The sequence below is a fragment of the Dama dama genome, chromosome 19 (genome assembly GCF_033118175.1).
Source record: "Dama dama isolate Ldn47 chromosome 19, ASM3311817v1, whole genome shotgun sequence".
Lineage (NCBI taxonomy): Eukaryota > Metazoa > Chordata > Mammalia > Artiodactyla > Cervidae > Dama > Dama dama.
Genome location: NC_083699.1, coordinates 25,649,711 through 25,673,792, shown reverse-complemented (window position 1 = coordinate 25,673,792; position 24,082 = coordinate 25,649,711). Strand labels below are relative to the sequence as shown.

General features: G+C 39.4%; 1 protein-coding gene across 1 annotated transcript in view; it reads left to right on the top strand.

Annotated features, from left to right (window-relative positions):
• SPATA16 (spermatogenesis associated 16) overlaps positions 1 to 24,082 on the top strand; it is a 219,906-nt gene that overhangs the window by 175,842 nt on the left and 19,982 nt on the right. The window contains 4 exon segments of the mRNA XM_061168018.1: positions 322 to 468; positions 1,535 to 1,647; positions 11,285 to 11,449; positions 16,299 to 16,382. Coding sequence (XP_061024001.1) covers positions 322 to 468; positions 1,535 to 1,647; positions 11,285 to 11,449; positions 16,299 to 16,382 — 509 coding nt within the window.

The following is a 24,082-nucleotide window of genomic DNA, read 5'->3' as shown; positions in this document are numbered from 1 at the left end:
CAAGCCGGCAAGCCTGTGGTCCTGAGTTTTGTGTTATGTTGAATATGGCAAATGAGGACCAAGTAACCTCATTTTTATTGCTATCCTTTTATTGCATTTTATTGCTATCCTTTGTGCTTGCTTGTATTTTAAGAAAAATATAAATAATAATGTACAGTTTTGACATATCATCTATTTGACCTTTTGATGCACATACTTTTACTTTGTATCTTTAATTTTTGTATTTATCCCTTTTTCCAAGTACAATTCTTGGAATCAAGGGGAGGAAATACCCTGAAAAAAATAAAATGATAAATTATTTTGTTCTTTGTCTTTTTTTAGACTTTCAAGGACTCCACGTGTTGCCTCAGACAGTTGACTGGTCATCTTTTCCTCCGCAACAGTATCTCTTGACTCTTGGGTTCAAAAACAAAGAAGATGGAAAGTTTTTGGAAAAAGTGTCAAGTAGGAACTTACCAACATTTACAGGTAACTCACTGGACTTGTTATCATTCAATACTGTTTTAAGGCACAATTAATTATTCATTAATGAATAATGTGCATCATTCATTAAGCTTTATTCATTTCAAGCCTAGCATATGGTAGGGCCTGGGCACAAAAACGTTTGTTGGGTCATTCTTAACTCCTTCCAGACTTTGTGGGTTAGTCAACAATACCTGGAATTCTGGTTCCCCAAGAGCACCCACTTCCCTCACGCCAACCATCTCACCCCATTCACACTATCACCAATGCCTAATCATGGGGCACTTACAGAATACAAGCAAATACAAGCTTTTGTCACCATCAGTTAGCAAACATAGAAGAAAATTATACAACAAAACTACCATATGAAATCAAAAGTATAGACAATGACCCCCTTAAATCACTTAGATTATCTGCCATTGTATTAATATCTGTTACACTTTTTTCTTATGTAATTAACCAAGACCTCAGCTCTCCTAAAGAGTATTCTAGTTAAGTGGTGCTCAGTAATTCTAGTTGAAAACTTTCAAAAATCAAGAAAATATTCATGTAGAGTTGAAGTCTCAGACTTGTGGGCTGAATTCATGACCAGGCTGAATTTATCCCTTCAGCTCTACTCACATAAGGATTTGTGTTTTGTCTGGCACTCCATCCTCCGAGGCTTATCCCAACTTCAAGCTACATTCAAAGTCAATGGGATCTGCACACTTGAATAATACCTGGGAGAAATAAGACAAGAATCAGACACATTTATGACAACCTTTTTTTCACAACTCAGGAAAAGCATACTCTGCAGAGAGAGGTGAATTGTTATAGGCTGTCCCTTAGATCTCAATCAGGAAACATAGCAAAAGGAGTAAATGATAGTCTCCAAAGGGCAATGTCTCCTCTGCCTTTCTTCTCATAGATCTTTCATTGTGATACCTGTGGTCTTTGAGATGGAACTCATTCCTGTACTAAAGATTTCATATCTATTAATATTGAGATGTCTGTTTATAGCTTGCTAAGAAAAGCATTTTGAAATGGACATCTAGCAAAAAATAGTATAAAAGTTTATTGTTACAATTTTTAGAACATAAAACTCCCTTCAGTCTGCTGACCAAAGAAGACACAGTGAGACACATGGAGACAATGGGGAAGCGAATCTTGCCAATATTGGATTTTATTAGAGGCACCCAACTGAATGTAGGTATATGAGTCTTTTGTATTTGTTCAACATACAAATATCAAACAGTTCTAGAATATACAAAGTTTACATGTAAATATTGCAAATACTAGAAGATTTTAGAAACTTCCACAGTGAATCTCATTTGCAAAACCAACCAAAGTTTAGCTAATGATTTTAACCCTTTTATATTTCAAAACATTAATTATAATGTTATATTTTGCAGTTGCCAGCATTTATTAGGTTAGTGTCTTTTTAAAGAGCCTTTTTTTGTGGTGTCTTGATATTTAATTGAAGGTTGCACTGAGTTTCTTGCTTCAAATGAGTAACAAAATTTTAGTAAACATGGTGCTTTCTCTATTTCATATATTGGGCAGTTGCATATAACCGTTTTGTTACCTACACGAGAATTCAGAATTTTGAAAGCTAGTTCCTCCACATCACACTGATAGTCAATCAGTCAGATCAGTCACTCAGTCGTGTCCGACTCTTTGTGACCCCATGAACTGCAGCACGCCAGGCCTCCCTGTCCATCACCAATTCCCGTAGTCCACCCAAACCCATGTCCATTGTGTCGGTGATGCCATCCAACTATCTCATCCTCTGTCAACCCCTTCTCCTCCTGCCCTCAATCTTTCCCAGCGTCAGGGTCTTTTCAAATGAGTCAGATCTCCCCGTCAGGTGGCCAAAGTATTGGAGTTTCAGCTTCAGCATCAGTCCTTCCAATGAACACCCAGGACTGATCTCCTTGCAGTCCAAGGGACTCTCAAGAGTCTTCTCCAACACCACAGTTCAAACACATCAATTCTTCGGTGCTCAGCTTTCTTTATAGTCCAACTTTCACATTCATACATGACCACTGGAAAAACCATAGCCTTGACTAGATGGACCTTTGTTGGCAAAGTAATGTCTCTGCTTTTTAATATGCTGTCTAGGTTGGTCATAACTTTCCTTCCAAGGAGTAAGCGTCTTTTAATTTCATGGCTACAGTCACCATCTGCAGTGATTTTGGAGCCAAGAAAAATAAAGTCAGTCACTGTTTCCCCATCTATCTGCCATGAAGTGATGGGACCAGATGCCATGATCTTAGTTTTCTGAATGTTGAGCTTTAAGCCAACTTTTTCACTCTCCTCTTTCACTTTCATCAAGAGGCTTTTTAGTTCCTCTTCACTTTCTGCCACAAGGGTGGTGTCATCTGCATATCTGACGTTATTGATATTTCTCCTGGCAATCTTGATTCCAGCTTGTGCTTCTTCCAGCCCAGCATTTCTCATGATGTCCTCTGCATATAAGTTAAATAAGCAGGGTGACAATATACAGCCTTGACGTACTCCTTTTCCTATTTGGAACCAATCTGTTGTTCCATGTCCAGTTCTGACTGTTGCTTCCTGACCTGCATACAGGTTTCTCAAAAGGCAGGTCAGGTGGTCTGGTATTCCCATCTCTTTCAGAATTTTCCACAGTTTATTGTGATCCACACAGTCAAAGGCTTTGGCATAGTCAATAAAGCAGAAAGAGATGTTTTTCTGGAACTCTCTTGCTTTTTCGATGATCCAGTGGATGTTGGCAATTTGATCTCTGATTCCTCTGCCTTTTCTAAAACCAGCTTGAACATCTGGAAGTTCACGGTTCACGTATTCCTGAAGTCTGGCTTGGAGAATTTTGAGCATTACTTTACTAGTGTGTGAGATGAGTGCAATTGTGCAGTAGTTTGAGTATTCTTTGGCATTGCCTTTCTTTGGGATTGGAATGCAAACTGACCGTTTCCAGTCTTGTGGCCACTGTTGAGTTTTCCAAATTTGCTGACATATGAGTGAAGCACTTTCACAGCATCATATTTTAGGATTTGAAATAGGTCAACTGGAATTCCATCAAGTCCACTAGCTTTGTTCGCAGTGATGATTCCGAAGGCCCACCTGACTTCACATTCCAGGATGTCCAGCTCTAGGTGAGTGTGAGTGATAACACCTTCATGATTATCTGGGTCATGAAGATCTTTTTTGTACAGTTCTTCTGTGTATTCTTGCCACCTCTTTTTAATATCTTCTGGTTTTCTTATGTCCATACCATTTCTGTCCTTTATTGAGCCCATCTTTGCATGAAATGTTCCCTTGGTATCTCTTATTTTCTTGAAGAGATCTCTAGTAAATTGGATGCTAATCTAAACATTGGCACTTGATCTTTATTTACCCTTAAGGTAAATTATCTAATCCCTTTTTCCAACCGAGGGAAAATATGCCCTTTCCACTTTTCAGTCTTTATATAAAAAGCCCAAAATAAGACCTGAATTAATCTGCGCTATTTTACAAAATTTAAGCCCCTTTATTGAAAGTACATAAAGGGAACTTCTCATTAACAGACTATAAAGGCTGCAGATTTCCCCTCTTAAAATATTTTTCAAAAGCTCTTTAAGCTGGAAATTTTAAAGAATTCACTGTTTGTGGCTTTTGTATTCCATCATTGATTTGATGTTCTTACCTTACAAGGGGAGCCAAGGGGGTCATCACTAACAGCTACTTAACATCTGTTCAGCAGTTTATCTGCTCAGTAACATTATTCAGCATTTTAGAAAAGCTATAAAACCCCTCATCTATTTGCATAATCTGTAATTAATTCTATGCGTTACAAATCCAAAAGCACACTTTCACTGATTCCTACCACGTAACTCCCCCTTCCTCACAACTGTGTTCCACTCAATTATCTCCCCAATACTTCTATTAATAAAAATTTATCTCTTAGTCATCTTCAGCTGTCACACAAAATACCATAGATCAGATGACCCGAACAATAGAAGTTTATTTTCTCACAGTTCTAGAGGCTAGAAGTTTGAGATTAGGTCAGGTTGTGACAAAGACCCTCTTCCTGGCTTGCAGTTAGCTACTTTCTCTGCATCCTAACATGGCACAGAGCAAGCTCTGTGGTGTCTCTTCTTAAAAGAGCATTAATCCCATCATCAGGACCCTATCTACTCTCATGATCTCGTGTGCATGCTCGGTTGCTCAGTTGTGTCCAACTCTTTGCAACCTCATTGACTGTCATCTGCAGGCTCCTCTGTCCATGGAATTTTCCAGGCAAGAATACTGGAGTGGGTTGCCATTTCCTTCTCCAGGGGATCTTCCTGTGTCTCGTGCCTCTCCCACATTGGCAGGCAGGTTCTTTACCATTGTGCCACCTGGGAAGACCTCATCTCATCTAACCCTAATTACCTCCCAAAGGCCCCATCTCCACATTGGCCTCTAGAGCCCTAGAAATTTTGGGTGGACACAAACATTTAGTTTATAATAATCTCACTGACTCTACTGCAAATCTGGGGTCCTGTTCTCCAATTCACCCTCTATTGCAACCTCCTTCAGACACACACACACACACACACACACACACACACACACACACACACAGTTTCACCACCCCATCCTAATTAGACACACAAACACATAACATCATTGTCATCATTAGACCCTTGCAAGAAGTGGAAAGAAAGTAAAAGCGTTAGTCACTCAGTCATGTCCAACTCTTTGCAACCCCATGGACTGTACCCTGCCAGGCTCCTCTGTCCATAGCATTCTCCAGGCAAGAATACTAGAGCGGGTAGCCATTCCCTTCTCCAGGCAGTTTTCCCCACACAGGGATTGAACCCAGGTCTCCTGCATTGTAGGCAGATTTTTAGCATCTGAGCCACCAGGGGAGCCCACAAGAATTCTTGTGGAAGCCTTGCTGACAAGAACCACCACCACGTAGTATCTTTTCACTTCATCTGCACACGGCTAACCTTGTAATGCCAGTGTGCGGGATATTGGGGAGGTGATCTGTCCGTGCCACGGTTCTCTGGAGAAATACCCACCATAACTTGCTACTTGTTAGGAACCTGCCACATCAAATCTGTTGCCAGTTCGATCTCCCAATGTGTTGTGAATAAAGGTTAGGCCAATCTAGGCATCAGGCATTTCTTAAATGCTTTTAACTCATTTTCCTCTCACGTTACAAAGGGCATTTTGGCCACTTAGAAGTGTGTACACACATGGATATTTATGTGTCTATAAAGGGGATTTAAAAATCATAATAAGATTTTTAGCATCTAATGAATAACTCAGTCTTATTTAGAATGACTCAGTTGTTGTTTAGTTGCTAAGTCGTGTCCTCCTCTTTGCAACCCCATGATCTGTAGCTAACTTGACTCCTCTGTCCATGGGATTTCCCAGGCAAGAACACTGGAATAGGTTGCCATTTCCTGTTCCAAGGGCTCTTTCTGACCCAGGGATCAAACCTCCTGAGTATCCTGCATTGACTTGCATATTCTTTACCGCTGAGCCACCAGGAAAGCCCAAGAATGAGTTGTTAACACTTTGCTACTTCAAGAGATTTCATCAACTTTCTTACTTTTGCATCTATGGAAAATAATAGTTGTTGGAAAATTGTCTCTAAGAGCTTGAATAAAATTGAAGTGAATGAGTCCAAAGGTACCCAGGGACCAAAAGTATATCCAAATACTGGCCTCTAGGTTTCTTATTATATGTCCAACCACAGTTTCATAAAGCAGGACTGAATCAAACAAGCTACAAAAGTAATCTAGGTTAATGAAACAAGTAATGAGTTGCTGAGCAGAAATTATTCCTACAAGGTACGATTAACTATGACCCAGGAATCCCTCAGTAGTGTTTTTAGGATCCCCTGAGGTGTGTTTCTTCTTGTCAGATGTCAAATGTCATCTGCTTGAATGTTTAGACACTTCAGTGTCCTTATTAGCTGTGACCCTACCTCGTGACACCTGTAGATAAAGACTTTCACCTAAGACCAGCTGTGTAACCCCTAGGATGTCACTTAACCTCTGAACTTTTTTCTCATTTATAAAATAAGCTGATATATGTCAGGTTCACCTCACACAGTTGTTATGAGACCAAAAGTATACAATCCACATTGAATCACTTGGTAAAGTACTAAGAATTTTTAAAATTTTAATTATTTGTATGGGTTTTCATTTGCTTTCACAAAAGGATTGTTTTGGAGATCCTTCTTTTTCTTTATAAAAGCCATGTACTTTGAAATTATGTATTCTTCTAAAATGAAGACTGTGCAAGCGTCCTGCGGATTTTGAATGATTTTCCTTAGATCACTGATGCAATTAAATCTCCTTAAAAAGGCAGGATTAAGGGTGTCATCTCCCATCATGCCCACAGTAGGACATCCCAGAGAACATGAATTTTCACCTCTTGCTACAGGTGGCAGAAAGAGTTGGTGAAGGCGACAAAGACATTCCTGGTATTAGGTTTCTATGTCTCAGAAAATAATTCTCCTTACACTCTGACACCAGTTTCCTTCCCTTTATAGGTTCCTTTGTTAAGTATACAACACATGGCCAAATAAGAATGATTCTGGCATTTTAAGAGTTATTATCTAAAAGATTCTTCCAGTTTCCTATCTGGTGGCTTTTAATCCCACTGAACATCAATCCCATTCAACCAGCTGCTCTGCTCTACCAGTATTTTTTCTTCTCTGGATCTTTGTCCTAATTATCTCACAAGCTACTGAATGCTACTCTGCTTTTCCATTCATTAACTTTATTGGCTGCTGTCAGTTTAAAACCTTATGTACTATGCTTCCTGGGGTAAATGCTAAAGAGTTAAAATAATAAAATCTCTTGCCATGCATGAAGCTTCTTTCACAGGCTGACTTGCCAAAAAAATGACCTAACTAACCAGGTTTTAAATACCTCATTAATTTCACTTTTAATTTCTTCCAAGTGAAGCATAAAAGATGTTTACACATGCACATTCGAAATGAACAATAATATGTGTTTCCTACCCCCTTTTCTTTGCAATGAATGTTTCTATATATTATGTCAAACAGAAATACATTCCCAATACTTGGGCTCTGCTTTTCAGCAATATTAGATTAGCAGTGCCACTTATCTTCCAAACATTTATCCATACCTGCTATTAAATCTAGACAAGTATCTGGAGGAAGCCTTCATCTGAACTTACTATTTACCTAAACTTCATTGTAGCTAGGTGCAGTTTTAGCTTCAGTCTTGGCCACTTTATTATACCCTCTCCAGCAGCTAAGCAGTCTTTTGATCACTCCAAAAGTCTCACTGGGAGGGCTACTTCCTTTTAGATTCAGCCCTTGTGAGCTAATTCCTTCATTTTTCATTGTTTCCTTTATTTTCTTAAAGCAACAGCATTAAAGCATTCCTGCTGGCATCTATTCATTTTTATTTTTGTTTCATTTTATTGCTCAAAAGCCCAAAACTTGTAGAGGTAAAATATTAATCTATCATTTCCTAATAACTAAAGCTGCAATTGGTCTGGGGTGGGCAAAGGGGAAGGGGGAGAGGACTATTAGCGCTCAACTATATTCTTTCTCTAGCATCCTATTGGTAAGGAGCACTTCCTGTTTTGTTATGCATCCAACAATCAAGCTAACAAAGCACCATTTCTTCCACTATTTTTATTTTCCTGATGTTTTGGAAAATTACACTGATAGATTATGTTCCTGAGCAGGCCGCAGTTGTTTCTGTTCTTTGGAGTTGAGTCACTACACCACTTTCCTACAACCAGCCTTATTGTTTATTTTAAAGAAGGACAAAGAAAGCAATTTTTCTTCAGAAAGAAAACTGTGTCTCCTGCAACTCACTTTCCTCTATTTGACAGTATCCCATTGTTTAGCTACATGTTTAAACTCAATGGGTAGGCTGGCTATTTCGTCAATTCAAAGAAAGGATCTCAAATCCACAATTTGCGATCATTGCTCCCACAGGTTTATAGATTTTCAGATAAATGATTAATCGGAAATACCAAATTAGTGGGGACTGACAGACATTAGTAAAATGACTGAGATAGCTGTAAGGGAGAAATATAGCAAATACAAGGCAATGGTGCTCAACTTTGCTATATTACCAAGATTCTAAGAAAGTGCCAGAAAGGTTGGTGTCAATCAAGATGTGTATGACATTTCAGAAAGGACTGCCTTCCAAATTCAAGTTAAAATTTCAATGTTCTTTAGTAATGCTGGTTTCTAATAATTTCTCCTTAAAGGAAATTCTATTTTAAGAAGAAAAAGTCATGTCTGCCTTCTCTAATTTCTGGGCAGGGGGGAATCTGGCTTTGTGAGTATGCACAGATTAAAATAGTCCATGTGCAGATACTAAGCTTTACGGTTTGTTCTCCAACTTCTCTTTGAGGTTATGTGAATACTCAGGAGGGCACGTTGCTAAAATTCCTATTTCCAGGGCCACATATCACAAAATTGTGAACCCAAGACTGTTTTAAACCCTTATATACCTGCTTATGTCAGACGTGAAAGTAAAAGTGTTAGTCACTCAATCGTATCTGATACTTTGAGACCCCATGGACCGTAGCCTGCCAGCCTCCTCTGTCCATGGATTCTCCAGGGAAGAATACTGGAGGGGGTTGCCATTCCCTTCTCCAGGGGATCTTCCCAACCCAGGAATTGAACCCAGGTCTCCTGCATTGGCAGGCAGATTCCTTACCATCTGAGCCACCAAGGGAGCCCATTCAGTTCAGTTCAGTCCCTCAGTCGTGTTCGACTCTTTGTGACCCCATGAATCACAGCACGCCAGGCCTCCCTGTCCATCACAAACTCCCGGAGTTTACTCAAACTCATGCCCATCGAGTCGGTGATGCCATCCAGCCATCTCATCTTCTGTCGTCCCCTTCTCTTCCTGCCCCCAATCCCTCCCAGCATCAGGGTCTTTTCCAATGAGTCAACTCTTCACATGAAGTGGCCAAAGTATTGGAGTTGCAGCTTCAGCATCAGTCCTTCCAATGAACACCCAGGACTGATTTCCTTCAGGATGGACTGGTTGGATCTCCTTGCAGTCCAAGGGACTCTCAAGAGTCTTCTCCAACACCATAGTTCAAAAGCATCAATTTTTTGGCGCTCAGCTTTCTTCACAGTCCAACTCTCACATCCATACATGACCACTGGAAAAACCATAGCCTTGACCAGATGGACCTTTGTTGGCAAAGTAATGTCTCTGCTTTTGAATATGCTATCTAGGTTGGTCATAACTTTCCTTCCAAGGAGTAAGCGTCTTTTAATTTCATGGCTGCAGTCACCATCTGCAGTGATTTTGGAGCCCCCCAAAATAAAGTCTGACACTGTTTCCACTGTCTCCCCATCTATCTGCCATGAAGTGATGGGACCAGATGCCATGATCTTAGTTTTCTGAATGTTGAGCTTTAAGCCAACTTTTTCACTCTCCTCTTTCACTTTCATCAAGAGGCTTTTTAGTTCCTCTTCACTTTCTGCCATAAGGGTGGTATCGTCTGCATATCTGAGGTTATTGACATTTCTCCCAGAAATCTTGATTCCAGCTTGTGCTTCTTCCAGCCCAGCATTTCTCATGATGTACTCTGCATATAAGTTAAATAAGCAGGATGACAATATACAGCCTTGACGTACTCCTTTCCCTATTTGGAACCAGTCTGTTGTTCCATGTCCAGTTCTAACTGTTGCCTCCTGACCTGCATACAGGTTTCTCAAGAGGCAGATCAGGTGGTCTGGTATTTCCATCTCCTTCAGAATTTTCCAGAGTTTATTGTGATCCACACAGTTGAAGGATTTGGTGTAGTCAATAAAGCAGAAATAGATGTTTTTCTGGAACTCTCTTGCTTTTTTGATGATCCAGTGGATATTGGCAATTTGATCTCTTGTTCCTCTGCCTTTTCTAAAACCAGCATGAACATCTGGAAGTTCTCAGAAGCCTGTACTTCTTCCTAAATAAAAAATGTGAGAATTTTATGATAAACTATGTCTCTATCAAGTTGCACAATTTGAATAAACTTCTTAGAGAAGGTAAAACATCCTCTTTTATGGCTGGCAGTAGCAAACACAGAGGTGGGCTGCTTTAATTATGTGTGCCCAGTTTTAAGAAAGTCTCAAATACCAGTATATTCACGGGGGTTGGTGGTCCTTACAAGTGCACCATAGTCTATTTCAAGATGGATTGCATCAATTGCTGGAATGGTCCTAGGAGTCAGAATAAACACTGCACTACCACAAGGAGAGAATCCAGAGTCCACGGCCATCCAATGAGAATTAAAGATAAAATCAGAGCTGGAGATTTAATGTAAGTCACCAGGGTAGGACAAATTCCACTTGCATAACATTTTTCAGGATTAAACTTGTGTAAGAAATCATCCTTTGTATAAACCAAATAGTGGGCAACTATTAACTCTTATCATGCCTTGGTGACATAAACAAAGTCACCCCCTTTTATTTTTTTTTTCATTTATTTTTATTAGTTGGAGGCTAATTACTTTACAATATTAGTGATTTTTGACATAGACAAAGTCACCCCCTTTTAAATTGGACACAGCTGTATGGGATCCCCACTGTTGAGAGTGGAGTTCAAATTCAATTTAATCCCCTTTCCCCACCCCCACCCCCATCCTGGCTTCCTTAGGCAGGGCCCTCTGTAAATCCTTCTCAACAAAGTGTTCTCTTTTCTATACATTTGTCTATTTGAAGGAAGGGTACAGACAATCCTCTAAAATAATAGAAGAAAATATTTATTTGCACTAGATGATGTTAATTCAGAGGCACTAAATCTATTACAACAAGCCCTGACGTTATTCCTCAGGGAGAGGTTATTTCTGTGTTTTTGTTCTAATCCACTTCCTTCTCCTGGGGGACTAGGGGAGTTTTCGGGCATGCTCGGGTGTAATGGAGAAGTTGCAATACGCCAGCCTTCTCAGCCGGCTGCAGAGAGTAAAGGAGCAGTCCCAGGTGATCAATCAAGCAATGGCCGAGCTAGCAACCATCCCCTATCTGCAGGACATCAGTCAACAGGAGGCGGGGTTGGTAAGCATCTGTTTTTCTTTGTTCACAAGCCCTCAGCCGACAGAAGAGTGATATGGTCTGAAAAAGAATGTAACAATAAATGGCAGTCCAAGGGCAAACTCTCCAACTCTCATGAAGCATTCTAATGAAGAAACTAGACATTGTAGAAAGGTGTTACGTGTATTTCATTTGCTCACCCTGACTAGCTAGCTTCCCTTTATTTTATAGCAAGACTTTTGTAATGCATGAAAATATAGAAAAGGGCTGATTATTCATATTCTGAGTCAGGCTTTTTTGTTTCAAGTAAAGTGAAATCTTAATAAATTGTTTTTTCATTCCAAGACATGTTAATAAATGATTCTCTTTGATGGAAAAGTAAGAGGAAAAAAAGTAATTGCTGGATAGAAAACTGACTCTACAAAACTGTCTTTAGAGTTTTCTTATTCACTTTGAGTGTCACATATATGTAGGCAGTACCAACACACTCACACACACACACACATTAAGGGAGTTGTCTTATTTGAGGGGAAAATGTAGTCAAATGGTGGGGTGGTTTTTTTTTTTTTTTTAACTGAATTGACCAGTTAATTTAGAAAACACAAAGTCTGTCAAAAATTAGTTGGAATATCTAGGAATAAACCTACCTAGAGTTTTATACAGAAGACAAAAGAGTTTTATACAGAAAATTGTAAGACACTGATGGAAGAAATCAAAGACAACATAAACAGATGGCGAGATATCCTATGTTCCTGAGTTGGAAGAATCAATATTGTGAAAATGACTATACTACCAAATGTAATCTACAGATTCAATAAAATCCCTATCAAATTACCAATGGCATTTTTCACAGAACTACAAAAAAAAAAATCTCACAATTCATATAGAAATGCAAAAGACCCCAAATAGCCAAAGCAATCTTGAGAAAGAAGAATGGAGCTGGAGGAATCAATCTTCCTAACTTCAGACTATACAAAGCTATAGTCATCAAGACAGTATGGTACTGGCACAAAAACAGGAATATATAGACCAACGGAACAACATAGAAAGCTCAGAGGTAAAGCCATGCACCTATGCACATCTTGCTTTTGACAAAGGAGGCAAGAATATACAATGGGGCAAAGATGGTCTCTTCAATAAGTACTGCTGGAAAAACTGGACAGCTACATGTAAACGAATGAAATTAGAACACTTCCTAACACCATACACAAAGATAAACATGTAAGACCAGAAACTATAAAGTTCCTAGAGAAAAACATAGGCAGAACACTCTATGACATAAATCACAGCAAGTTCCTCTATGACCTACCTGCTAGAGTAATGGAAATAAAAACAAAAATAAACAAGTGGGACCAAATTAAACTTAAAAGCTTTTGTGCAGCAAAGGAAACTATAAACAAGGTGAAAAAACAACCCTCAGAATGGCAGAAAATAATAGCAAATGAAACAACTGATGAAGGATTAACTTCAAAATATACAAGCAGCTCATACAACTCAATACCAGAAAAACAAACAACCCAATCAAAAAATGAGCTAAAGAGCTAAACAGATATTTCTCCAAAGAAGACATGCAGATGGCTAATAAACACATGAAAAGATGCTCAACATCACTCATTATTAGACAAATACAAATCAAAACTACAATGAGGAGTCATCTCACATTGATCAGAAAAGCCATCATCAAAAAATCTACAAACAACAAATGCAGGGAAGGGTGTGGAGTAAAGGGAACCCTCTTGCACTGTTGGTGGGAATGCAAATTGATACAGCCACTATGGAAGACAGTGTGGATATTCCTTAGAAAACTAGGAATAAAACCACCATATGTCCCAGCAATCCCAATCCTAGGCATATACCCTCAGGAAATCAAAATTGAAAAAGATGCATGTAACCCAATGTTCACTGCTGCTCTATTTCCAAAAGCTAGGACATGGAAGCAATCTAGATGTGCATCAGCAGAGAAATGGATAAAGAAGTTATGGTACATATATAAAATGGAATATTACTCCATCATAAAAAGAAACACATTTGAGTCAGTCCTAATGAGGTAAAGTGAAGGGCCTATTATGCAGAGTGAAGTAAGTCAGAAAGAGAAAAACAGTTATCATATACTAATGCATATATGTATATGGAATCTAGAAAGATGGTACTGATGAACCTATCTGCAGAGCAGCAAAGGAGACACAGACATTGAGAACAGACTTACGGACATGGGGGGAAGGGAAGAAGGAGTGGGTGAAAGGTACGGAGACAGGGAGAGAGTAACATGGAAACATACATTACCATATGTAAAATAGATAGCCAATGGCAATTTGCTGCATGACTCAGGGAACTCAAACCAGGGCTTGTTAACAACTTAGATGGGCAGGATGGGGAGAAAGGAGGGAGGGATGTTCAAGTAGGAGGGGACATGGGTAAGCCTATGGCTGTTTCATGTTGATGTTTGGTAGAAACCACTGCGTACTATAAAGTAATTATCCTTCAATTAAAAATAAACAAATTTTTTAAAAAATAGTTGGAGAAATATCTCACAGAAAAAAATCTTCAAGCAGACATGTATATTATAACCATAATATTAGAAACTATAGCACCTCATTTGAAGAACAATTACCAATCGGTGTGCTGGCCATTCAAAGAAAGGTAAAATGTATTCCATATAAAGCTGATGTGTTGCTGGGAAGGGCTCTTTACTCTAAGGCTCTAACTGAAGGTAGTGAAAACTAATTACAGACCTGACTGAATTCACAAAGCAAGGATGAGAACAACCTAAAATTATCACCTGTAATTTTCAGATAACTAAAGGAATCCTCCCTCTTTGAGCTTTGAAAGTTGTAACAAATTAATCAAGAAATGAACTGCCAACATTTATAATGTTCATCCAAATCTGCAAAAGGATATTAAATAAATATTGATATTCAAAGTAACCATTTAAAACTGTTGGAGTAGCCAAATAATAAAATTCTGCATACCAAACATTAAAACTATTAGGGGAAAAAAAGTCTATTAGTCAGGTAATTATTAAGTCAAAACTGGCAATAATACTTTATAAATCTGTATGGTTTTATGCACAGAATGCCTTCTAAAAGGCTAAGTGTTTATCCTACCATTCATAAGGCTTTCAGGAGTGTAGTAACTGTGGAGCTTTCAAAGTGCATATTATAGCCAATTTTAGATGATTAATGCTCCTCTGAGATAAGAGAAAGCAAAGAAAATGTTAATTTAAGAAGCTGGCACAATGTTGATCCTGTCTTCCTGAAAAGCACACTCAAGATTTAAATGAAAAATACAGGGGAGTTTTCTGCACTTAGGTCTTCTTAACCACACATCTGCAGCTTTCTTTTTTCTGGAAATTCTTATATTTTTAAATACACCAAAAGAGCATGAAACTAGCATTACTGACATCCCTAACTAATATATCCATGCTATACTCCACTATCTGAAACCTTGAAAAATAAGATTTCATGGGACATATAAATTATGTCCCATAATTTATATACCTACTAAGAAAAAAAAAAGTAAATGTAAAGGGATATATATGTGCAAACCAAATGTTTTTTAAAATCATGTATCTTTCAAGATTTCATCATCTTAATAGATTTTACTTCCCGAGTTCCAAGCATGGGTTAACCTAGATAATATATCCTTGAAATCCCTTTTGTGATGCTACACAAACAGTGACTACTCAGTAGAAGAGTTCTGAGTGACTCAACTCCCTACCTAAAATATCTAAAGAACAGAAAGATTATCCAAGATTATCATAACGTTTGACACCATGGTGAACTGAACTGCCATTTGTTCTTTTTTTTTTTTTTTTTTTTAAAAAAAAACTCCTCCTGCATTTATTCTTCTTTAGAGAACTTTTTTTTTCAGCCTCAAATGTCACAGGTCTTGATGTGGCCTCATTACTTTGCAGGCACATATATCGTCTGCGTGCAGCTGTTGCTGTTTAGTTGCTCAGTCGTGTACAACTCTTTGTGACCCCATGAACTATAGCCAGCCAGGCCTCTCTGTCCATGAGATTCTCCAGGCAAGAACACCAGAGTGGGTCGCCATTTCCTTATCCAAGGGATCTTCCCGACACAGAGATTGAACCCATGTCTCCTGCTTGGCAGGCAGATTCTTTACCACTAAGACACCTGGAAAGCCCCAGCGTGTGTGTAGAATTATTTTAAATTGGAATACCGACTCGATGGACATGGGTCTGGGTGAACTCTGGGAGTTGGTGATGGACAGGGAGGCCTGGCGTGCTGCGGTTCATAGGGTCGCAAAGAGTCGGACACGACTGAGCGACTGAACTGAGCTGATGGCAGTTTGGGGCAAAGGGTGGAATTTTAAAACTCGCCTCTGAAATGGAACCTAAAGAGAAATCTTGGTTATTTTGAAATTTTAGAAAAGAAAAGAATAGTAAAAAAACTTCGATGAGCTAGATCCTTTAAGAGGTAATAAAAACACAACTCTAGTATGGTCCTCTGGTGAGTTTTTGCATGATGCCTAGGATTATGATACATTAGCCTCAGGAGAAAACTAAAACGCGTTCATGTACTACATGCCATTTCCGAAGAGAATTAACTACTGCCTTCATTCTTTACAACCCAAATCTGTTTTCATAAAACATCAACACCCACTACATTAAAACCTATATGTTTTCTACAAATTTTCAAGAAGAATCTTTCCATTGTTTCAATATTTTATATCTGCAATAATACTTGGTAATGACTGAAGCAGCAATGAGGTGGCAGTGTTCATTGTCGGGAAGATGAGTAATAAAATCATCAGCGTACAAATGATTTTTTAATTAGGTTTTAATCTGTGTATTTAGAGAAGTTATTTCTGTGTGAATTCCACACTGATAATTTTTATCTTGGTGCCACAGCTGCAGTCACTAATGGCAGATGCTATGGACACCCTTGAAGGAAGAAGAAGTGATAAAGAACGTGTGTGGAATACAATTCAAAAGGTAAAACTTTCAGTGGAAGGAGAAAAAGATATATTATTCTCAAAGAAAATATCCATTTGGGGTCAAATCTGTTTAAAGATAAAAAGAAAAGAAAGTTCCTCAGCTTGTTTTATTGGTGGTTTTCTTTTTAAAACAAATGCAGCTCTCTCCCTGGAAGTAGAACCAAGATGAAATGTGGACATGTATTTAATTTGTCCCTTCAGGTCTGCTACATTTCTGACTGTGGTCATGTACTTTTAGGGGGTCTCTTATCATGCTCATTTTCGTGTTATATTTTCATTATCTCCTCCTTCATTATTGGTTATTATATATATTTAAAGCCCCTTCATCAGTGTTTCAATTTGCTCCCCAACCCTTTCTCCTGTAATTGGCACTTGAGGAATACTGGCTACATTTCAGGGAACTAGAAGAAAACTAGCACATTGATGTTTGGGGTGAAGAGATGACATACTGGTTGTTAGAAGTCGGAGAACATCTCTTCATTGGTTACCTGAGTTACACAAAACAAGCCCAGAGATGCACCTGGCCCCAGGTACTCGGGAGACTTGTGTGATACCACAAGACCTTCTGACAATGTAGGAAGGAGTGGTGTTGGTTTACAGTCCAGATGAAAGTGATAAATTCTGATCAATGTACTCCCCACTCAGTCTCCTCCAATCCTGGTAAGAACGCGCAAGGGAAGACTGGTGTCAGGAGATGTGAGAAGGAAAAAACTGTTCCGTTTAAGAGGTAAAGTCAGCCATGAGGGATTATGATGCATTTGCAGAAATGTGTCTCTTCTGTGTCTCAGAGAAATGTGTCTCTTCAATTCAGAGAACCTAGGGTGAATGTATAGAACAGAAATCAACTGAACTCATCCAATATTTGTTGAATATCTACTATGCCTGAAAGATCACTGTGTGTTATGGACCTTTTGCTGGGCAAGACAAACACAGCCCCTACCTATATGGGCCTTACCACGTAGGAAAGAAGCAGCTACTTACATGTTTATAAATATTATATTTTAAAAGTGGATGTTCAGTGACTATGGGAACAAATAGAGGAATATAATCTGGTCTGAGAGGTCAGAAAATCCATCTCTGAGAAAGTGATATTTATAAAACATTCAAAAGATAGTAGTAGCTACCTAGATAAAAAGGGAGATTTCTACACGGAGGAAAAACCTTGTACCAAGAATGCTAAGGAAGCATGGTAAAACGGACAAAGGAACAAGGAACATGCTTTAAAATGAAGTGCAAAGGCAGGAGAAATCAAATCACAGGAGGTCCTATAAACTATGTTCAGGATTTAGAATGTTTCAGGAAGTACTTATGTGGTAAATATTTTTGAGATATCTCTAGGGCTGTAGTGGGATAACAGACTGAGGCTACAGAAATCTGGGGAGGTCAGTTATAAGGTGGTAGCATGATCTACTTTGGTGGGCACAGAAATGGAGAGAAGCAGGCAGATATAAGAAATATTCAGGAAGCAAATCCACAGGCCTTATTGACTGATTGCGTGTGGGAGTTTAGACGACAGAAAAAGTTAGAACAATGCTCAGACTTTGGGCTTGAGCCACCAGGTGGGGAATAGGGAGAAGTTTGCTGGTACAAAGGAAGGAAGGAAACACTTCAAAGAAGCAGCTTTTGGCTGAGAACATAAACACTTTCAGAGTCCACAGAAAGCATACCAGGCATTTGAAAAGGAAGTTAATATACAGGGTGGTTAACTGGGTATGAAAATTTAGGTAACTTTTGGGAAACAATTGATCACAATGGAACCATTAAAAGAAACAGCTACTATCCCTTAAGGGCTGGAGAATCAAAGGGAAGAGATTGCAATTATTGAAACTTGGAGTTGGGACCCGGCTGGGCCATAGCTCAGATCTCCTACTAGGAGGTGCTCTTTAGCTGGTACCAGTGTCCCTGAGCTTGGAGGAGGGGTCGTGAAAGACTTCTGAGGAGGGGGCAGTAACCCACTGGTGCTGATGGGGAGGGAAGGAAAGCAGTGTTAATGGAGGTTATTTGGCAACTTTTGGGAAAACTAGATTTCACAGCCACTACAGAAAAGAATGTATATTTCTAGAGCAAAGAACCTTTACTGAATAGATGCTCACAGGAACCCCAAGCAGACAGGAAGTCCGCAGTAAATAAACAAGAAGCAGCAAGTCCCTCCTTTCTCCTTTGATTTTACAGTGCCCCTCTATCGCCCCCTGTTGATGGAGACAAAGAGCTGGCAAAACAGAAATGGAGTTTACAGAGTTCCAGTCCCAGCATCAAAGGGTGAAAGTGAAAGTGAAAGTCACTCAGTTGTGTCCAACTTGTGACCCCATAGACTGTACCATGGAATTCTCCAGGTCAGAATACTGGAATGGGGAGCCTTTCTCTTCTCCAGGGGATCTTCCCAACCCAGAAATCAAACCCAGGTCTCCTGCATTGCAGGTGGATTCTTTACCAACTGAGCTATGAGGGAAGCCCCATTGCGGTTAAGGGACAAAAGGCCAATAACTGGATTTCCCTGGTGGCTCAGAGAGTAAAGAATCTGTCTACAGTGTGAGAGACCTGGGTTTGATCCCTGGGTCAGGAAGATACCCTGGAGAATGGAATGACTACCCACTCTAGTATTCCTGCCTGGAGGATTCCATGGACAGAGGAGGCTGGTGGGCTACAGTCCATGGGGTCTCTGGCACAAAAGTGCATTGAAGTTAGGGTATTGAAACTAGGGCAAGATATCCAAGCTGAAATATAGGAGTCTGGAGTTCTCAATAGAAGACTGAATAGAGATAGAGATTTCTAAATCATTGGCAAATTGGGGATAACTGAAATCACTTGAGTGAGTGGCATGGCAGAGAAAGAGCAAATAATGAGAAAACAGCTTTGAGGAGCACATTTTAAATTTAGGAGGAAAACTCTACAAAGGAGACTAAGAAGGAATGATAGGGCAAACCAAAGCTAGAGGTAAACCAAACCCAAGGCTCATGGGGGTCAAGCAATATAATTAAATATTTGTGCTTACTACAGAAAGAATTGTGTAGCACAGAGGGTAGCAAACCACAGCCCATAGGTCCAAAACCAACCATGTACTTATTTTTGTCAATAGAGTTTACTGCACATAGCCATGCCATTCATTTAAATATTATCTATGTCACCTTGGCCAAGTTGAATAGTTGCCGTGAAGACCATATAGCTCACAAAGCCTAAAATATTTGCTATCTGAAAAGTGAAGTGAAAGTGTTAGTCGCTCAGTTTGTGTCTGACTTTTTGTGGTCCCATGGACTGTAGCCTGCCAGGCTCCTCTGTCCATGGTATTCCCCAGGCAAGAATACTAGAGTGGGTTGCCATTCCCTTCTTCAGGGGATCTTCCCCACCCAGGGACTGAATCTGGGTCTCCGGCATTACAGGCAGGCTCTTTAGCAACCAAGCCATCAGAGAAGCCCCCTACACAAAAAAAGTTTGCTGTACCCTTGTATCCTGGTTTAAACCAGTATCCCTCCAAGAAATATTTGCATTTGTACAGTAAATATTTATATTTACAAATCCAAGAGATAACAGAATAGTCCAATTATGAAATCCAGCCAAAAAGGTGGAAGAGTGATTGACATTTGTCTACACCTGCCTGCACTTTGTAGGTAAAGTTTCACCTGACCCTAAGCTAGTGATCTGATGTCCACATTCACAGAAGAACTTAGCCAGCAGCTTCACACTTTGTCCTCACTGCAGTTACTCTACTGCTGTGTTAAATACTATCCCAAATATAGTGGTTTAGAAGAAAATTATCTCCCACAGGTCTATGGGTTGACTAGACTCAGCCAGGTGGTTCTTGCTTGGTATCTCTCCTGCAGTTCAAACAGATGACTTCTGTGCCTTGGGCTGGCGTCACCTGACAGCTAAAATGTTCTCAACTCTAGGATGGCTCCCTCATATGGTTGATATCTGATATTAGTCAGCTGAGACATTGACTGCAGTGCCTAAATATGGCCTCTCCATGCGAATTAGGCTTTAAATAGCACAAGAGTTGGGTTCCAAGAGGATATATCTCAAGAAAAAGGAAGTAAAAACCATCAGTCTTCTAAGAGACTAAGTCCAGATCTAGGATAGCTACTGTCACCGTATTCTATCAGTCAGAGCAGTCATAGGCCAGCCCTGAATCACAGGATTGGAGAAACATATTTCAGCTTTTCAAAATGGAGTGATATGTGCATTTGTGGAGAGAATGAGGTGAGAGCATCCATCTTAGAGATAAGCTTTAGCAGTGGAGCCATGGATCGGGGCCCCAGACTGGAAGACATCTACAAGCAAGCAGGAGTCAGGAGAATAGTCAAGTTCAAGGCCTCTGAGATTGGAACACCTCAGAACCACTCCACCCAACCACCCGGTAACTAGAAAGACTCACTGGTGAGCAGCCAATCTTTCCAAATTAAAAGCCCTGGTAATGATCCCAGCTTTGTAAATGGAAGCTCTTGAGAGGTCTTTAGGAAGATGTGAATAGGAAGGAACAGGGTGCCAAATTTTTCCCAAGGGCTTTTAATTTGGTTAATGCGACACTACAAAGCATGATCGTATCACTTTCAGATGATTCTGGTAGCAAGTAAGTAATTTCCTTTTACTGCTACAGAGTTAATTTGCATGTGCAGAAAAAAAAATAATTAAAAAAAAGCTAATTGTACAAGCTACACTGTGTTCTGAGCCCACTAGAAGTTGATATCAGCATCACCACCTCTGAGATCTGTTATCGGTAATAGAAACAGCTGTTGTACCTAATGAAAACACTTGAAATTTTCATCTGAAGCAGCAGAATTATAGCAGCACCTCCCAGTTCCATGGAGTTAAAGGGTCTGTCAGAATCCCTATTACCTAACACAATTTTCAGAGTTCCACTTTGTTATAGGTCTATAAAAAGACTATCAAGATGAAATCTGATTCATGAGTGCTGACCTCCTGTCTATATTTTGTTATCTTTGAGATTTGTCTAAGGACCTAGAAAGAGTGTGACAATTGTGTTTATTTTCTAATTCACCAGAACTAAAACACTGTGTATTCTTTATACTGTTTTAGGAAAGTGACTCTTGTTTTGGTTTGGCTTTACAGAATATTTCCTTTCCAGCAATTAACTCCAGAAAGATATATGTATGTTGGTTTAGCTGTATAAATACAAAAATAAGCAGATTACATTTTTTAAAAAGGTGCGGTAAATTTTCTTGTGTTGGAAAGTCCCTTGCCACAATAGGATTCTTTAAATAAGAGTATCACACTTTGCTTAGCTTTAGTCTGTAACAAAAATATCTGAGAAAATACATCCTTTTGAATAACAGGTCCTGTTACCACACTGCTCATTCCTGCAGTCAATGTCTGGGGCAGACACTGTTCCTGACATTGGAGTTACAGCCATGAGAAAGCAGTGCCCTCATGATATTTGCATTCTGCTAGAGAAAAGTAGGCAATAAACTATCTAAAGAAACATGGAATACAAGTAACACATGCCAGGAAAGGAAAATGGAGAGCAGCAGATGATTGCAACTGCAATAGAATAGTCAGGGCAGGATTCACTGAGGTGATGACTGAATGAATATCTGAAAAAAAAATGCAAACCATGCAAATATCTGGTGAGAAGCATTCCAAGTAAAGGAAACAGCAAACGTGAGACCCTGAGATTGGAGAGTGCCTACCAGGTACAAGGATCTGCAAGGAGAGCAAGGTGACTGGAGTAGAGTGACACGAGTAATAGGAGATGAAACGAGAGAGGAGAGGATGTCATGCCTTAAACAGAAAAACAAAAACTACTCTAAGCTGCTGAATTGAGACTGTATTGAAGAGGGCAAGGGCAGAGTCAGGGAGTCTAGTTAGGAGGTAACTGCAGTGATACGGGAGAGGAATACTAGTGGCTTGAACCCTGAAGCCAGCGGCTATAAGAAGTGGTCAGATTCTGTCTTCTATCCACAAGAAGAACAAAGGCTTATTTACAGGGAGACTAATACAGTAAAAAACATCCTGAACTAACATTCAGAGACCTGGGTCTGTCACAAATTAGCTTGAAGCCACGTCCCTTCTCCAGGCCTCAGTTTTCTCATCTGTAAAATAAGGATAATGAACTAATATTCAAAATCCCCTCTCTGCTCTGAAAAACTGGGTCTTTTGAAAGTCAGACCATCAAAATGAAAGAAGAATTAATGTTTACTGAGCTCTTAATACAAGCCAACACTCTTACTCACTTTATTTACACCAACTCATTAACCCTCACATAGGGTAAAAGGCATAATTTATTATAAACAGAGAAGTTTAGCAATTTTCCTAAAATCCCACTGTCAGTAAGTGGTGGAATCAGGATTTGATCTGAGCTTAGAGCCTAATCTCTTTCTTGATAGAAGCCCAAGCTTTGTGCAACTGAAAAAGCCCAACCAACCAGCATTGTTTTATGTATGACTGAGCATTCAGGTATGAGGCCAAAAGGGGAATTATGGTGACCTCCAATCAAAGTAAAATCTGTCCAATTTGTCTGTCTTCAGTTCTCAAAATAAAGTTCTTTCAATCTAAGCCAAAGAGGCCACTAAGGAAGTTTTGGTTTAGCCTCCCTCTGTAATCCACCAGTATAGGCTCCTCCTCCTCTGTTCCTTAGTTCTCCATCTATAACCAGAAACCATACAAAGCCTCAATCTACCAATTCTTGACCATGAATTCAGGTCCCACTTGTGGGACCTTGGGCAAATCACAGCCTACTGAGAAATACAGTGTCTTCACATACTTAGTAACTTAAGGGTCTACGATTTTGTGTTACTGTGCATTGAATCCTAAGACCCATAATGCACTAGACCTGAAGGAAATAGAAAAAGGAGTCTTTTTAAAGAAAAAAAGATGCCAACTGTTAAGTTGGAACATTCTTATTTCTTCTCACCAGAAACTCAGCTTAGAGAAACATTTAAGCAACACTGTCTACAATTCAGAAGACAAAGTTATTGGCTCTTCATTTACAAAGTCTAAATTTCACACTGCAAGGATCAAAATTTAATCTGGTATGACATAAAATATTGTCTTATTCTGATATGCCTCTAGATCTGATTTGAGACTAAATAAAGAGAAATAAAACTTTGTTACTTTAAAAGTAATGAGAGATACTTCAGCATCTAATCATGATCCTATGAATTTTCATGAGAAAAAAATGCTACCTTAAAATTTCAAATAATAAAATATAACACAGTACATCATAATCCTTCATGAATCCAACAAATGGAGTTTAGGTGGATATCTTTAAACTTTAAAGCTTAAAGCATCCATGTGAATTTATTATAAAATATTTAGCTTTGGGGGTTCCTTTTTATCTCAAAATCTTAACTTATAAATCATACTCACTGTCAAACAGATATGACATCCATTGATTCACTCATTTGCTTTTTAAGATAAAAGGGGGATAGAATTGCATATCACTTAGCAACTCTGTTCTATGCAAGGGCTGCTGACATGTGCAGACCCTGCAGGGGAAAGCACAAACTGGGGAGATGGGCTGGGGCAGTTAACCAACCAAGAGGGAGAGGAAAGAACAAAGTGGAGCATTTTATTTACTTTCCACATCAGCATTCAAACCTGAGTATTTCCAGCAACTCTGCTGAGAGAGACTGCACTCATCGGCCAGGCATCTGGGCTGACTAATACGCAGTTGGGGCCTGCAGTTGTGTCTGTCTGACGGGACTGCCCTCTTGTCAAAGATTCAGCAACCATACCGCTCATTTG